Source organism: Aptenodytes patagonicus, chromosome 2 (genome assembly GCF_965638725.1).
Source record: "Aptenodytes patagonicus chromosome 2, bAptPat1.pri.cur, whole genome shotgun sequence".
NCBI lineage: Eukaryota > Metazoa > Chordata > Aves > Sphenisciformes > Spheniscidae > Aptenodytes > Aptenodytes patagonicus.
Window position 1 is genome coordinate 153,588,776 of NC_134950.1, and position 17,874 is coordinate 153,606,649.

General features: G+C 39.8%; 1 protein-coding gene across 12 annotated transcripts in view; it reads right to left on the bottom strand.

The window, feature by feature from the left end:
* The window catches only part of ABI1 (abl interactor 1), an 83,142-nt gene that overhangs the window by 22,446 nt on the left and 42,822 nt on the right, over positions 1-17,874 (bottom strand). For all 12 annotated transcript variants that reach the window (XM_076331742.1, XM_076331741.1, XM_076331736.1 and 9 more), the window contains exon 3: positions 7,464-7,640. In XM_076331742.1, the coding sequence (XP_076187857.1) occupies positions 7,464-7,640 (177 nt within the window). The remainder of the gene's footprint in view (positions 1-7,463; positions 7,641-17,874) is intronic.

The window sequence follows — 17,874 nt, forward strand, 5'->3', positions numbered from 1 at the left end:
GTCTGATCAGTACCAAGAAGGTCAGTCAGGAAGGAAGGAAATGCAGGGCATGAGGAAGAGAAGCAGCAGCATGCATAAGGTTCACAGCTTGAAGAGGGAAGAGACTGTTCTGAGAGAGATCTATAAAATAAAAGATAGGAGGTGCAAAAGGAAAAAAGCTTAGTCAAATTAAGAGCAATGTTGAGAACTCCCGCAGAAGCTGTAAGGAGCACAACTCCCTTCTCTTCCCGCTAGTTATATTACTGTACACGCAGGAGACAGTTTTCAGCCAGATACCAGCATCCTGGATGACATACACATCGGAACAAAAACAGCGTGTAGGCTTGCTGGGGATGCTTGTGATGCCACAGCAGAGAACTAGACAGATCAGGATGTTCCCAGAAACAAGACAGCATGGTAAGCAGCAGTATTGGTTGGGGTTTCTTGCAAGCATCATAGCAGAGAAATGTTTTAAAGAAGCAAGAACAATTTTGCCGTTCCAGGGAAAACCCACCAAGCATGTGGCAGTCCTAGATAAAGTTTTAAAGGGTTGTCACAAAATTAGGAGAAAGAAACCAGCCTAATGTTCAAGAGATAGGAGTCAACCTTGCAGCATTTCCAAAAGATCACAGCTAAGGCAGTGGCACATCCACAGGGTTTTGACAATGTGGGAGAGCGGGTCGGCCAAGGACTGAGAGCCAGCAGTGGGCTGGAAAGGAGTAATTCAATTAAGGCAATGGGCAAAACAGGTGTTTGCAACAGCCATGCAATGCATTTAGCAAAGCCAAAAGTGAGGCTGCTTCTGTAACTGATGCCAAGAATTCAGAGCACCTGGACTGAGAATTTTAGCTGTGGGTTTGGACAGGACAAGCAGTGTTTTGGGACAGTTGAGCATTGACTGTAAGTACCAAGTAAGAGGCTTGCTTACTTGCTTAATGCAACTATTTCAGCAATTCCAGCATGCTTAGTTCTGGTAGTCTAAACAGTACAAAAATACCTGCTGACAAAGGCAGTAATGCAGGTTTCTATAACTGAGGCCAAAAGGACAAGACCAAGAACAGCATGAAAAGGGTAGGGTGTGAGGCAATCAGAAGTATCTACTGATAGCCAAAGGAGGTCCAGACATTTGAGGACTCTGCTGGCTGGCCTCAGGAGGCAGCCATCTAACTGTTTTTAATAGTTTCCATGCCAAGTAACAAGTCATGGGGGAACATTAGTCATGATTCAGGGAACCAGAAAGCTATTATTTGAGTTATAAACTGTGTTTCGAAAACTAGGGCTAGGGACATTGCACACAGCTCATTTATGTGAGCAAACGTATCTACAAGCACAGAAATACAAAAGGCCACTTGCACACAGGAGCAAAATCCTTATCACACTTATGTCCAGCAAGTTTCTCCCGCACTTTTCAGCTCTGAACTCTCCAATTTCAGTTTGCAGAAACTTCAAATCTCTATGCAGGCTGGTTGTACTTCCCCTACTGTATGTCACTCACTATTTCCCCAACTTCTGAATTTAAAGAGCCAATTTCACTCTACATCCTGCCATATCTAGGATCAATGAAAGCCATCATTAAAGACCATCCAATATAAATGCTGATCCAATGGAAATAAAGGTTTAAAAACTGCACCAGTCTAATCTGCATTAACAGTAAGTGTCTGGCAAACTCAGAACTTTAATATATATGCAGTGTAAAAGCAATAACCAGCCTTAGATCCGTTACCTTTGACCAGTAATCACAGTCATCAACCACAATAGGAAAAAAAACCATGATTGCTCTTGATGACTCTTTAGTCAACCTCCCCTTTTACTTAAAAAGGTATTTCCTTTATTAGTCAAGGGAGAATTATCTGAGACCTCCCTACAGAAAGGCAGCTGGCCATAAGACGTTTTGAAGTGCTACTATGTATCTGCAGCTAGGCAATTCAATTGCTCCACAGGCATCATCATAGATTTTTGCACAAGATTGCCTCCTGTCTCATCAGTGGAGCATTTTGGAGTACCACAAGATGACACAGTCAGAGCAGGAAAAGCAGCTGGAAGGGTACTTGTACATGAAGATATGGGATGCCTGAGGAAAGGATACAGTAAAGCACTAAGTCTAGAACATGGTTTCCTTACAGAAATCAAGATACGGACTTAGGGAGAATGTGTAATCAAAGATGTTTTTCAGAAGGCAGACTGTGTGTCGGTACAGTCAGACACTCAGGGTAACACACTTCTGCCACTAGTTCTGGGCAGTTTTAAAGATATCACTCCCGTCTCTCAATTTCCGTATCAGAATGGGTCAGAAGCCTTTTTTTGTTCTTTATTTCCTTATAGTCTATTGTAAGGCAGATTATTTTGAGGAAATTTAAGTTCCAAATCAATTTTTCTTTCAAAATTGAACATGAGTAGGTAAGTCTCTCTTCAGTGAAATTTTACCTTTATCTTTTAACTATAACCTCTCCCAGTATTATTTGCAACCTAGTAATTACATGTTATTATTTATTATTAAGTACATCTGTTAACAGTAACCAGATGTAGCCTGTCAGTATTGCTTCTCTTTTTTTTTTAGTTTCCAAACTCTGCTCAGTTTGGAAATTTTCAAGTTACATTTGACCTTAAAATGTTTTTACATATTAAACTGCTATTAACATACAAAAACCTGCTTGTGGATGATAGACAAACTTAATATTGTTCCCTCAGCACTCAATAGTCTTATTCAGAGAAAGATACCTAGATTCCTGCCTTTAAATACTTCAAGCTTTTTGAATTCTTCGAGTTGGTAACTTTCAATCTAGCTACAATAAAATAAGGTTAACATAAAAAAAAATTCTTTTCAACATTAGAAAATAAAAAGTCCCCATAGTTTCCAGTTTTCTTTGCAAGCAGAGGCTTGCAACCTACATTGTATCAGATGACACTACACACATTTCTGAATTTCCAGTAGCAAGCACCCTATGAAAAGCACACAGTGTCAACACTCACAATAGAGTCATTAGAGTTGGCAACAGGAAGAGTTACTTTTTCCCCCAGAGAAGCATTCTTTACCATACAGCAATATTTACTGTTTGGTCATGACCCCAGAGGGATGATGTGACATTAATGAAATTGGCAACATGACATCCTTTGAAGCGTGAGTGTCTGGTAGAGGCTAATACAGGGACAAAGGCAGCAGAGGCTCAGGTTCAGGATCCCTGGCTCACTTTGTTTTTATTACAGTGAATTATTTAAAAGTTAATACTCAAGTGGCCAACACATAAAAGGTCTTATCCTAAAGGGGAAGCAGGCATGAGTAGGTAGCCTTCCACTCTCACATCAGCACTTCACCTACCTTTTTGTTTTGCACTGACACAGAGGTAAGCATGAGAACTGCAGGTGAGCAGGGCACGCTGAGAAGCGTAACAAGGGTGAGAGCAAGGCTCCCTTCTCTAAGCTTAGTATTTGATAAGTTTTGGCCCAATCCCTACTTTAAGGGAGTCCTTCCAACTTCCATTTGCTTGAGAAAGATTTCTGAATGCTCATCTTCTGTTTGACTTCCTAGCCTAGAAAGCTTCTTACAGTTTTTACGCACTGAAATGCAAGTGTTTTACAATGATGAAATTCTGAATTTTTTCTTAAAACAAAGCTGAAAAGTGATCAATCTTCATATACAATTCATGTTTGGTTTTGAATAACTATTAGTTCCATAAAACAAACTTGATCCAATTACAGCTATCAGGCATTTCAGTTTAGCATGTATTCAACATTTTACCTGCCTTTACCATATGGCATCATTTCAATTCCCTACTTAGCTGCCATTTTACAAATTGCTACAATTCCACCTGCCTCCTATTAAAAAAAAATTATAAATTCAAAGGCCAACTTCAAGGCTTTTAAGGCAGCTTCCAAGCTTCCTTCTCCCTCTCCCCCCTCTTAAACTGAGGATTTTCTGTATGAGTAATTGTATTTGACCTATTTATTTGCTGGCACACTACTTTTTTTTTCCTTTCACAAAAGAAAGGGAAGAGAAGGAAGGAAATGTTAAAGTAGCCTCTGCCTAATAGTTTTAAACCAAGCTCTACACAGGAAGGTAGGCTGTCACATCACAACAGTTACTCTTATTTACCAAGAATTACTTCAGCTACACTCCCCTATTCCCACAGGGTGACAGCTGAGCAACTACTTAACAGACCAGCAAAAATGCTTGCCTGTATGTTTCTTGGAGCCATCTACAAATAATATTTGTGTTGCAAGGGAAAGCCTTCTCACTAGCAACCAATTTTAAAAGCCCTCCTGATTTTTACTCATGCTAGCCTTGGCTTCATAGGCACCTATATGAAAAAAAGCAACTTTACTCCTTTTGGAGACTTTGTATCTGCCCCTGCAAAGGGATGGGGCAGGGAGCGAAGAAGGTGGGGCAGCTTGGGGCTGCCATGGAGCTTTCAGGCTGAAGGAGAAAGCACCTCTACGATCCTAGGATGCTCTAAAAAAGCTTTTCTACCAAGAAGCTGCTGGAGAAGGAAACAGCACTGCCTTCCAAGGAGGTGTCTCCCATCAGGGAAGAAACCTGCTCTAGAGAGCAGCTGCTTACCATCACTGCCACACCCACCCTCATCACCTGCCCCCACAAAAACTGCTGCATGCATGTGAAGCAGAAGGGGGCATGTAGAGCTCTTCTCCATGCCCCAAGCATAGGCATTTGCTTTTGCATCCCCTCTACGCAGCCATGAGAAGCATCAGAGAGACACACAAAGAAAATGAGCTGTGAGTATGCATAGGAAGTGTTTCTGCATTTGCTCAGATGGAAGATGTACAGGGGAAGACAGTATTTACTCTGAGGATTACCCATTTTTTTTTTTTTATTTCTGTGAGACAGTATTTTTATTTACACTTTTTATATAAAACAATTCAGGATCACCCCTTAAGATATACTGCATATTTTAATGACATTTCTCCTAGGATCAGTATTTCATGAAATAAATAAAAGCAGAAACAGGCTATAGTCCAGCCTGTATCTTTGATTTCTCCTCCTTGTATTTTTCTTTTCTGTTTCTTTATCAAATGCTGCACCAGAACACAACAGAGTCCCATTAAGAGCAATAAACTGCCATCTACAGATTTCAAAGTGTTGCATAATTTTTATTTAATACCTAAATGTCAATGTATGTGTTGTACTGTATTTTATTGACAGTTGCCACAGCAGAAGACATTCAAGGACCTGCAAGTTAGTCAAACTGACAGTTACTCTAGGCAGAACTGAAACTTCTTTTCCTCTAGAAAAACATGGTTTCTAAGGCCTTATCGGACATGTTGGTATCCAACTTGGGGTGAAATCTTTGGTCAGGAAAATAAGACTTAACAGAGTCTGAAGCATCTTCTAAGACCATTCTGGACAAGACAAAATTTGTAATTCAATTTATTGTATGCTTCCCCCTAATTTGTATGTTCAAGAGGCAACTCAGATTCTCAGTGTCATCCGTTATTTGTGCTGACAACGGGACCTGATCCAGTTTAAGTTGTTTTGGTTTGATTTTCTTATAACAGCACTAGCTATATCTAGGTTTGCAGACAAAGCAAGCTACTTCCTTCAGAGCTATGATCTGTGTCACACTCTCAGAATCCCAGTAGTAAGATAGCTAAAAACATGTAATTATGTCATTCACTACCTCAGCCCACTCTTCTCAACAGTGGGTCCACTGAATGTCAACACTTGTGAAGGTGTCAAATGCATGACAGCCATCTTTAACTATATACCTGAGGCCTGGCTGGCAGCTTATTTCATTTGTGTAACAAGTCTACATAGAAAATACCAACATCATTTTTCTACTTCACACCTTCCACAGTTGCAAAATACTTAGGCAAATCACTCAATAAAGAAACAACAGCAAGATATAATTTGTAGCTGACTTGTAATGAGTTGCTAATTTGGTTATTACTGGAAGCTATTTTACCTCTGAACAGACCAAGTTTTTAATATAGAATTAAACCACTAACAGTTAAAAAAACCTTTACTAAAAATGTTCCCTAAGAGCTGCCTAGAAATAGGTAAACAGCACCTCATTTCCACCCTCTAAACAAATAGGGTCACATTAATAAAAATAAAGACACCAGTACCCCTAAAAGCAAATAGTCATACTGGTAAATGCAACTGCAACACCTTAACAACTTCAATGTTTATGGATCAAGCAACCTGTTTTGAGCCTGCACAATACAAGTAGTTCAGCAAAGCATTAACTTCAAAGACTAACAGCAATGCTACTTTTAAAGTCTTCTACAGCACTCCGATCCCTGGAGCACTTAAATGCAGAAACCAGTATCCTGACATTGAATTTGTGGATTCCTGTATTCTCTATTCATAGAGCGCTCTCCTCAAATGCAGAGACTGTACTGAAAAATTATCAATTTCTCTGACCCCAGTGTTTCTATTTTACAGCAATTCAGGGCATGTCTTTCAGGCTTCTATATAGGATTGTGCTTCATCCAGTCTGGCTTAAATTATTAGTGTAAAACAACCCTAAGTAGTACAGGTTTAGCTACAAACAAAAGAAAAATTCAGGTAGTCCAAAGTCACTATGTTAATTCATAGAGATGTCATGGTATAGAGCTGCTTTCTAACTTGTGTTGGAATTAGACTCCTCTGGGCATTCGGAGGGTTACTACGAAGGAGGAGGTACCCTGGCACTCTCATGCCGAGTAATTCTGAAAGATCTGTTCCTCAGAAGCTCAGCAATTCAAAGGGCACGTGATGGGCTGATCTAGCTGCACAACTGACTGACCAGAGCACATCAAGCTTTAGAGGATACACAGGTGTTGAATAAAAGCTCTTTAATGCCATTCAAGGGAAGAATGTTGTGAACTGAATATACCTGGAAGGCCTGCTCTAGGGGGATACAAAGCTATTGTTTATGAAAAGATGTCCAGGGAACAATAGGTGTTATATTAATTCACTTCAACTATGACCATTTCAAGAGAGGCAGACGTTAATTTACGAAGGCTTTTATTTAGAGAAAAGGAAAATGAGGCTGTTCAAAAGTACAAATGGGAGTGAGACATCAAATGCCACTGAGATTTAAATGCCAACTAGCTGACCCCCTTTCTCCTGACCACCCTCCAAAACACCAACAAAAACACCCACCCCACCAGCCAGTTTCCCCGAAACAGATGACTATTTCTGTTGTTATTGAGAAAAATTAAGGGAGTGGCAGAGACAATTTAATCAGAGGAGGAAGGAGTGACAATTTTAAAAGTCAGTCATGGCTTTTTTGACAAGTCATGAGCCATTATTTCCAGACACTGTGACTACCACTGACAGTCACAAGGTTATGACAAACATTGCTGAAAAAACCCTCACTGTAAAACAATCCATTTTGTTATTGAAATGTTTGTACGTGGGAGTATATCAAACCCATAATCCTTCCTACCATAAATGAACTAAACATTTTAATGTCAGTAACATTCTGCCCCAACCCTATCTCCTGGCCTGTGTTACTTGGAGTCCTCAAGTGTCCAGGTATTCTTACCTTTACGCCATGGCCAACATCATCCAGCACCGTGTAGTCTATAGGTTTTCGAATATACCTTACAGGACGTTCCATGTTCGCTGGCGCTATAATTTTGTGAGTTCTTGATGTGTTCTTATTGGTCGTCAAAATGCCTATCTCTCTGCGAGCGACCTTTTCTTTATGGATGTCCACAGTCTAGATTAAAAACAAGAAAGTATGGGTTTCTTTAGGCATTTGCTGTTTTCTTTACAGAGCTATCTACACGTTTAGGCTTCACTACAAGACAAAGAGTCTGAACCAAGTTAATGCTGCTGGAAGGATGCCAGTTTATTGACGAAATGAGTTTAATCTACATGAACATTGTTTGAAAATTACACTTTAATGAAATATCCAATATTAATAATAGAATTACAATTATACATTACTGCTTTGACACTCTAAAGATACTATGCAGATACGGTACTTGCAGATTAACCCTCAATGTTCTTATGGCTGACACTAGTAATAAATTACTCCAACTCCACAGCTGGGAAACCAGGACAGACAAGCTAGGCAATTTGCCCACAGCCCCAGAGCAGGAGTAAGCTTGGGAAGTCTGTGCAGTAATTTCTTTCAGCAAAGCCATCAGTGCATATCAGAGTAAGAGTCTGCATAGGGAAGGACTAATTTCAGCACTGAGGCTAGTTTCAGTCATAGTGTTTAGAGCAGCTTTAAGGCTCTGTTTTATTCTTTTAGTAAAGATGCGAGTAAAGGAATTTAAAATATGCTGAGCTCCATCATTTTATTAGGAAATACCTAAAGAGACAAAGAAAGGCCAGTCCAGCAGTCTGTGAAGGATCAAACTAAGCTTCACATAACAGACGCATGCTTCTACATGCAATACAACCACCGCTTAAACCCTAGCTGAAAGAGAACAAGTACAAATCAAGCATCAGATGCCATAGGAATTCGCACCTCTAGGAAGCCTATTTCAAGATTCAGGGATTGAATTTACTGGTTTAAGTACCTACTAGAACTTCAGGATCTAATTGCAGGAGATGGTATCTGACAAAACACACCACTCTAAGTGACTTTGAACAAAACCTATCAAGCCACCACTTTTTCCACTAAGGAAAATAATTCTCCATCTCTAAGTATCAATTCCTCCTGGAGAGACTGTCAAAGAAACAGTCAAGGTTCAGAAAGAAAGAAAAATCCTTGTCCATCAGTAGTCGTTTAGGTACGTCTCTAGAAATGGCCTAATCTAAAATGGATATTGTGATGTGCAAGGTTTTGTTTAGTCAAGCACAAAGATGAAGCACAAAATTAGTTTATATTTCACTCTACTCCTATATGAGGCAAGATGAAAAAAGCAAGGTAAGCACCCAGGAAATTACCATTCCTAGGAAACCCAGCATTCAGTGTTCAGAGTTCACTATGAAATGCCTTCATTTGAAATGTTTTTTTCATTAACTGGTACACACGCTCAAATAATCTTAAATTCTCCTGAGTAAGTACAGAAATAAATAAAATCCTCCTTAACAGCTTTGATACATGGCATTGCAGATTACAAGTGGGAGCACAAGTGGAGAAGCACCTAAAAGCAGCGATATCAAGCAAGCTTGTTTTCACAGCTTAAAGCTAAGTAACAGACAACTTGTAACATCGTGAAAGGTTCTTTTACTTTGGAAGCACATGGAATCTTAATAGAAATAAGAGTTGTGATTTTCCAGAGCAATGCAAGACACTAAATGTCTATGTCTGCATTAGCTTATTTGGAATAAGTTAATTAAATATCCCAATAAAGCTTTGGAGCAAGTTTTATTGTTCTAAATACTCATGCTCTGAAAAATCCCAAAGTCAGGAATAAAAAGCACCTTTCCAAATGAGACCACCTTATACATCAAGCATTTGCCACTACATCAGTATCAGGTATCAGCCACCGCACCCATGTTTGCTCTGGCAGCCAGTTTCACAAACAACAGAGCGAAGACTTAAGAACAAGACTACAGGTATTTCTTCAACTCCAGCTATTATTTGTTCTTTTTCTTTTACAGACTAAATTATACATGTTAGTTCTGCCTTCTAGTCTGCTTTCAGCGAGATCAAGAAACGTTATCTGAGTGCTGTGCTACATGTTCTTAGATTATCCCTCTTCCAATTCCTCCGTACAACCTGAACTCTTTTGTTCAATGATGATACCAGGTCTCAAACTATTTTACAGAACTCTAATCATACGCAACTCCTCATATTTTGTAATACATGAGCACTGAATAGGTGAAAAAAACCTTTATTTAAAGTCACCTAAACAACATAGCAATACGGGAGGCTGAGGAGAACATCAATTTAAGGCACATACTACAATGTTTTAAAAGAGAGTATTTTAAAATACTGCTATGCCCCTTGAAATAAATCTATGCTTCTACTTCATTCTCATGAACAGAATCTGTTGTTACTAATAAATTAATTTTTTATTCAGTGGATGGACAAAAATGCATCTTTATACTAACAGTTCTCTTAATGTTGATGTCAAAAGAAAAAAGAAACAAAACAAAACAAAGCCCTTCACAGTAAAAAAAGATACATCATCTTCTAGCAGGTAGTCCATGAAGACTGACTTTTCCTCCCTGCAATGAGCAATGAAAATTCCATAAATTACTAGAGCAGAGGACAAGAAATTCCAGGAACAGATGCTGTACCATACATGCTTTGGAAAATGACTTAAGTAATCTCACAACAAATTTGTGTTAACGGAAAAAAACGCTTAGAACAGGAAAAGAGCATATATTAATTATATCAGACAGCTTATCCAAAATTAAATATAGAGCAGCGCTTTGTAAAGTCTTGCCACAGATTTCAGTAATGTAAACCAAGCAAAGAGAAGACTATCTGTATCACAGTGCAGGGCCAGCAACTTATGGCACATATGTAAATCTTGAACGGCATGCAGGCATGCCTGTGCAAGAGACTAATTTGCTGTTCAAAGCAAGTGAGTCTGCAACTCTTACCACATCTGGTACACCGGAAAAGCAAGGCGGTATTTTGCCCTTATGCAAAGCAAAGGCTCCCAGCATATGCTTTGCCCAGAGCAATATGCTGCCCATCAGCTGCTAGACAACATCTTGCTTCTTCAAGAAGAAATTACTTTCTAGATCTATAAAGACTGCATGTTATTAATTTTTATGTGATCGTTATGCAAAACAAAGCACATAACAGTTGTTCATTTTTGTATTTTTATTTATATCTATTTGCTTGATGTTGATGTGGAAGTTTATTGTTTAGTCATAGGCAATGTTTTCCACTTCCAAAAGAGGAAAAACCCAAAACACAAGCAATTTTTAGCAGGATAGCATAGCTATCCAGCCAGACAACAGTTAATTCCCAAGAGAGACAAGCCACATATACCAGGTAACAGCCAAACTAGACCATTCTCAAAGCTCTGGGCACACTTGGCACCTGTAGCTATGAGTAAGCGCCCACTCTGATATGGTAACAAGACAGCTAAACAGTAGTTTGTGATTTCATGCACAAAACCTACTTTTAAACATCAAAGATGGAGAGGAGCAAAGTGTGGCAAACTGGCTTTGGTTAACACAGGTTAACAACCACTAGCAAACAGTCAGACCAGCTTCAAGTATGCTTGGCCTATGCTGAAACATAAATACATAGCATGATTTAAAATTTGGGGAATAGGGATGGGATTCTCACTCCTAGACAACATAATCCAGCAGGAAAAAGTCCAGCATTGTACTGATTTGGAGAAGAGGGAGAAGACAGCCCTTCCAAAAGCACAACATGTTTCCTTTGGGAAGCAAATTTAAAATAAACCATCAAACAAACCCCTTTGCCATTATAACTCGGTGCTAGGGACCATGCCAGCTAATCCCAGAGGCAAAGTTAAGCTTGGAGGTTGAAGGAACTGTTAATGATTAGCTGCCTCCACTATCTGTCTGCTTCAAACCATATGAAAAAACACAGTTGATCAACAGGATGTAGAGTTAAAATTTAACTATTTGCTTCCTCAGAAGTAGCCTCAAGGCCAAGTGCAGCACAGCAATGATACAGCAAATAGCTGTTCTTTTCTCTTCTTTTTCTGTGCTGCAGATACTGCTCTACCCATGTGCTACGGTGTGCAGTCCCAGGACAAACACTTTACAAGAAATAGAGACTGCAGTACATTTGGCCAAGCTAATTTGAGGCTATCCAAATATTTTAATAAAGCCCACATACATAGGGATATTTTAAAAAAAAAAGGGAAAAAGAAAAACAACTTCAAGCTTTGACAATCTTTTTAATCCTGAACCACTGCAACTCAAATTTATGAGCCAGATACTCACACAGCCACTGCTTCTCTCACTAAATGCACACACAGCTGGTGAAGAGCAGGGGAAAAAAGGAAAAAAAACAAAGTCAACTATCAAATCAACTCACCTAACCAGGCACTGCCAACTTCAGGCTGTCCTGAAGGACAAGACAACTCACTACAGCAATACCACAGATTTACACCAAGCAAATACCCTTTAGATTTGTGTTAAACCAACTGATACTCCAGAAGTGTTGTGCAGGAAAACTCCACTTCAGGTTTCCTACTCTGCTCTTCCCCAGTTCCTCAAGAATGAAGCTGTAACAGCACACGCACACTCACCTGGCAGAGGGGACAGGAGAAGCACTGTGTGGTGCTGCACAACTATCTTACCAGCAAGCTAGAAAAAGCTGCCAGGCTTTTGGGAAGAATTGACTAACAGTTAGGGGAGAAAAGAGCAGCTGCCCAGTCCTCAACAGTGAAAATGGTGGCTATCAGGGAAAAACAGTAGACAAACAACCCCCCCCCCCCCCCGAAAGAGAGTCTAAGACACAGTGTAGGAAGCTACAAATTAAAAAATACAAAAAAACCCCACCGCCACCCCCCCCCCCCCCCAAAAAAAAAAAGACAAACTAAACCACCACACACTCTCATCCATGAATTTGAGGGTGAGTAAAAAGTCACTTCAAGGGTATTTCCTTAATTTAAAAATATAACATCAAAAACACATTAGCCAAAAGAAATCCTAAAGTTACACCGCCATTTTTACTGACAGTTTTTCAGGCCATTTCACACAATGGTTTTAAGAACTTTTATTTTCACATCATGAACATCTTTCAAACAAATGTCCTGTGCTGCACAGAGCTGCAAGTCAGTAACTTTTCAATTTGTCCCTCACTCAGACAAGAAGGAATGTAGGCTCAAACTCCACAGGCTTCCCCAAGCTGCTAACTTCAGAGAAAGCGAGGAGAAAAGGAAGGCCAAACAGCTTGTTATTAGCAACAGCCTTCTGTAATTTTGACATTGTTTTCCTTTTTCACTTTTTCAGTTTGTGGTTGAATATAGGGTTGGGTCTGTTACTAACACTTTATTTCAAATAAGTAAAGCCCTGGTTACAGAGTAATCAGTGTTATACACATCTAAATGTTAGCAGAACAGATCAAAACTACTTTACACAAACAAAACCACAGGCATAAGACATATCAGCCACGCATGCAGCATGACCTGTTACCACCTCCCACCCCCATCTTCCTAGCATACTTAGTGTAATCACACTTACTGAGTGTCGGTAACCTGTTCTGCACAAAGTTGGTCCTGTACTTCCTGAAAGTAAACTGTTCCACATCTGAAGTACCATGTGCGGTTTTGGGCACCTCAATATAAGAAGGACATCAAACTATTAAGAGTGTGTCCAGAGGAGGGTGACCAAGATGGTGAAAGGTCTCGAGGGCAAGACTTAAGAGGGGTGGCTGAGGCCACTCGGTTTGTTCAGCTTGGAGAAGAGAAGGCTGAGGGGTGCCCTCATCGCAGTCTACAACTTCCCCAAGGGGGGCAGCGGAGGGGGAGGTGCTGATCTCCTCCCTCTGGTGACCAGCGATAGGACACGAGGAAACGGAATGAAGCTGCATCAGATTGGACATTAGGAAAAGGTTCTTCACTGAGAGGGTGGTCGGTCACTGGAACAGGGTCCCCAGGGGAGTGGTCAGGGCCCCAAGCCTGTCAGAGTTCAAGGAGCATCTGGACAACGCTCTTAGTCACATGGTTTAGTTTTAGATAGACCTGTGAGGAGCAGGGAGTTGGACTTGATGATCCTTATGGGTCCCTTCCAACTTGAGATGATTCTATGCTAAAGCCAGCATTACTGAAAGGCGAGTTAATGGAGAGAACAGTATTTCATTAATTCTATATCTGAGAGCAGTGAAATTCCCTTAACCAAAGGGCATTGGTAGCAGTATAAGAGAAAAGAATGGCATAAGGGGGGGGGGGGGGGAAGGTAAAATTTCTAGTCAAAGACAAGTCAATTGGAACATCAGATTTGACGTATCAAGTCAGCCTAGCAATTCGTCAAATATGGTATGTCCTTTCAGCAGAAACTGTGCTTGATGTTACACAAAATACTGGGCAAAGACACAGGTTTCAGACTGAACCTAGTCAATAAAACTGCAATACGTGGGACAGTGAGTGGTGCAGAGAAAGGAGTTTAGTTTCCTTCCTCAACCTCTGGGACAATTGTCTGGATTCCAAGCTTACTTGTTTATGTTTGAATATAAAAGGTAAGATCTGTTCTCCTACCTGTAAAAATGAGCCACAGCTTCAGATTTAGTTGCTCATTGCAGTAAAATACATAGTTGAATGTTACAAATATTATAAACAAACACCAACAAACATTTTCTAGTAAATACACATTTTCTATTAAGTACTACAAGCTCATACACCCAGACCATAAGCTGTAGTGTTAACAAAAGGAAACATAACTTAAGAAAAACACTAAGGTGCTTTCTTAATAAAGAAAAAAACCCCAAACTCTCACTCTTTCCAATTTGTTCCTAGACTCAGCTTTAACATTAGCCTTTATTGTCATTTTCGAAAACTGCAGATTTCATTATCTTGCTTTATAGTTTACACAATAAGCTTCCCTGAAATTAAAAAAAAAATCTGATGAGACTAAGAACATTAACCAGTTCTGTTTTAGAAATACAGATTTATTCCACTGCTACTTCCATAAAGAGAGCATATTAAATAAGACTTTTTAAATAAATGAGTTATGGTTAATTGAATAACAGCACTGAAGAGATCCTGGACAATGCACATTGTACAGGCTACCTGCAAGGAAGCCAGTTTGACCTACAAAAAGGACAATAAAATTCCCAGCTTTAATGAGCTCAGACAGACAGCTAATTTCTTCAGGGAGAGCACCATTTTATGCAGTTATTTTGTGAAGGAAATTCAAAAGAAAATGTAGTATATTCAACACAGGGAAACATGAACATATTTACACTGCAAGAGAAATGCAGTGTAAATCTGCTACAGAAAAGATCAATTATGGGTTCAAGGCACATCAGGCATGAAAAAGCCTAAGTGAGTAGTTTGAGTTTTTTAAGACATCACGTACAATCAGATGTCTACACAATGTTACAAATGGTATCTTTCATTGACTCTTGATGAAAGTGCAAGTTAGTTAAGTACTTGAGTTGATTACTGTTGCTTATATATTGTCTGATCCCCATCAAGATAAGCGTTCAAGAAACTCAAGAATTTACCTACAGAAATAAATTATTAATAAAATAATATATCTTGTCCAGGAGAGTCTGAGTGCTAAGCAAGCCTGGCCTCACTGGAGATGCAGAGAGCAGAGCACCAGTGGAACTGGTACCGCTCACCCTTGTTTATCGTTACACACGCACTCATTTATCCCACGGGGATCTTCTCTAAGGTATGAGGCTCTACTGGCATTGGGAATTATAACTGTCAATTCCATTGACTAGAAATAGTTTGAATACCCCAGCTGTGTCCGCACCAACTCAGTTATAGACCAAAACCAGGCAGTTTGGTGGGCATCTGCCTCTTCCCAGTTCTTCAGCACAGACATCTGGTTAAGTTAACTAACATCCGAGAAGCATATAAAAAACCTGAAAGAAACTTTGACAGAAGCACTGCCCTGTTATCAGTGACTGGTGGGGCCAATCTTATCTCTAAGGTAGAAGACTGATGCAACCGTTTATCATGCCCAGTTAGCCATCAGTTGTGTGAAATTCAAGTCCCTAGTTAGCTTTGAACAAATCTTCATCTGAAAGTACCATAGAAGCTTTATACTGTTTATCTTTCACTTTCACAGTAAAAAGGGGATAGGTCCTCCTTACCACCCCCCCCCAAAGAGACAAATTCAAGACATCTTTAACAGCCCCTTGGACAGTCACCAGAATCAAGTCTGTTAAAGTATTGTCAGCTTATCCGTCAAGCCACAGAAGAAAGCTAGTGCTAGCAACAAGCAAGATTTACTAGAGGAGAAGAAAAAAAGGTGCTTTTTTCAGTTCCCCAAATTCTTTTAAGAATATAAGGATTTCAAGGCTTTATTATTTCACACATACAATCCTTCAATCCAATTTTCACTAAGGCTGAGAGTTGCCTGAACACCAGTGTCTAATGTCATCTGAGAATCCTCAGAATATCCTGCCACGCCTTCTGAAGCTGCACCATGAGACAGGTCTCCTGTCACCTCTGAAACATTTAGACATTTAAGTTCCACCTTGTGTGTTTGCTTTGTATGTGGTGCTGGCAATGTAGGAGGCAACTGAAATAGATTTAAGAGTTGTTATTTCCAGAGCTGGAAATCCAGCAATGTTTTCTTGTAGGTTTATACATAGAAGTCTCTCACACACACCCTTCAGCATAAAGACAAGTTACAATAGTAGGACAGGCTCCCCAGAACGCTTCATCTCCTGAAGTCCTAGTAAATCTAGGCCTCTTAAGGTAAAAGGCTAGAGGAGCCAGATAAGCCATGTCTCATGTAATCTGATATGTCACCTTCCTTTTCTGGCACAGAGGGTTCACAATCAAGAGCTTTTACAGATTAACACAATGAACTAAGGCCATCAACACACATACAGCAACTTGCACAGTCTACATAAGTGTTCGCTGTCATGAGAGGGGCAAAGGCACTAGACAGAACAAAGGAAAAATAATGAAAGAAATACCAAGTCCTGTTTCCAGAGGTAACATATGTAAATGCACACATTTTTAATATCTTTATATACATAAACAATATAAATTTTTAATATACATATAAAAACACAATGCTAACAATGTGTTTTACTAATATCATCTAATGTCGGGGGGGTTGAAAAGTGGTGGTGGTTGTGTTTTGTATTTTGACAGTTTACCACTGGACTTCTTCAATTATGTCTGGATGCAGATTATATGCCATTTTAATCCTACGGAACTAGCCCTTGACTTAAGAATTTAATCTTTTTCTTTATATACATTAGCAGGTTTTCTCAGATTCTCCTAGCAATCGCCACCAGCATAAAGCAGACCAGATTTCAGCACAGGTTTGAAGATATTTTCTACCTTTATATATGTATTTTTCCTAGGATATCAGGACAGCTGGGGAAGGGGGTGTGTGTGTCAGGGAGGGAAGTATACCATAGGCATCCCATTTACTCAGGACAATTTGCTTGCTGTATGGTTTTAGAATTCAGAAGCGCACAATGTAAAACAATAATGCACATAGTCCACAGCATGTCCTGCTCCAAAATTATGTTTCTTAAGCTGTACCAATTTCCATGCAAGGCATACTTAACAGAAAATTGATTCCTAACCAAGAGAACATGTGCTTGCAAATGTTAAAATCTCCTGTCAAAAAAAAAAAAAAAAAGAGTGGGGGCATTGACAAGCCTCATTAAAATCAAGAGGCTGGAAACAAGAGCTAGAGAAACAGGCTTAAAGCTTACTGGCTATAGACAAATGCCTCACCTTTAGCCCTCTTGCTGTTAGGAAGCTGGAAGCCTTTCTTCCAAAAGGAAGACTAGGATTCACTGAGAATTTCCAAAACACAATCTGTGAAGTGACATATACACCTATACAACAGCATTGAAAAAGGAGAGGGAAGAGAGATCTGTTCAGCTAAAGGATTATTTATATAGATGCTTTTCAGAGCACCCTGTTGGTAAATCTAGTCACACATTCTGCTGGAGAAACTGAGCAGAAAGGGGCCATGCACAAAGGGGACACAGGGCAAGGACAGACCAGAGAGGCTGGGAGCAGGTGCATGACCTTCTAGGACAAGAATCAGAGCAAAGAAACCAGCTCATTTGTCCAAGAGCCAGACTTGAGTTCATGCCTGATTTTTCTTTCCTGGTGCCAACTGGAAATGGGAGGACTGCTATGGAGGACACATATTCATCCTTCAGACAGGACAGAAGGAAAGAAGCTTCTCACATTACTCTGTAACAACTACTTCAGAGCGTGTTCATGCAAGAACATAAAAAGGGGCAGCTGAAGGAAATCAGTAAGTCTCGCCTGTGAAATGCCACCTCACAGAATTAGGCTCTATAAATGAGGAGCATCTATGGAGAGATACAAGGGCATCTTATCACACCCTCACCCAACCGAAAGGAAGATGATGTCAACACAGAGCATAAGGAAGGG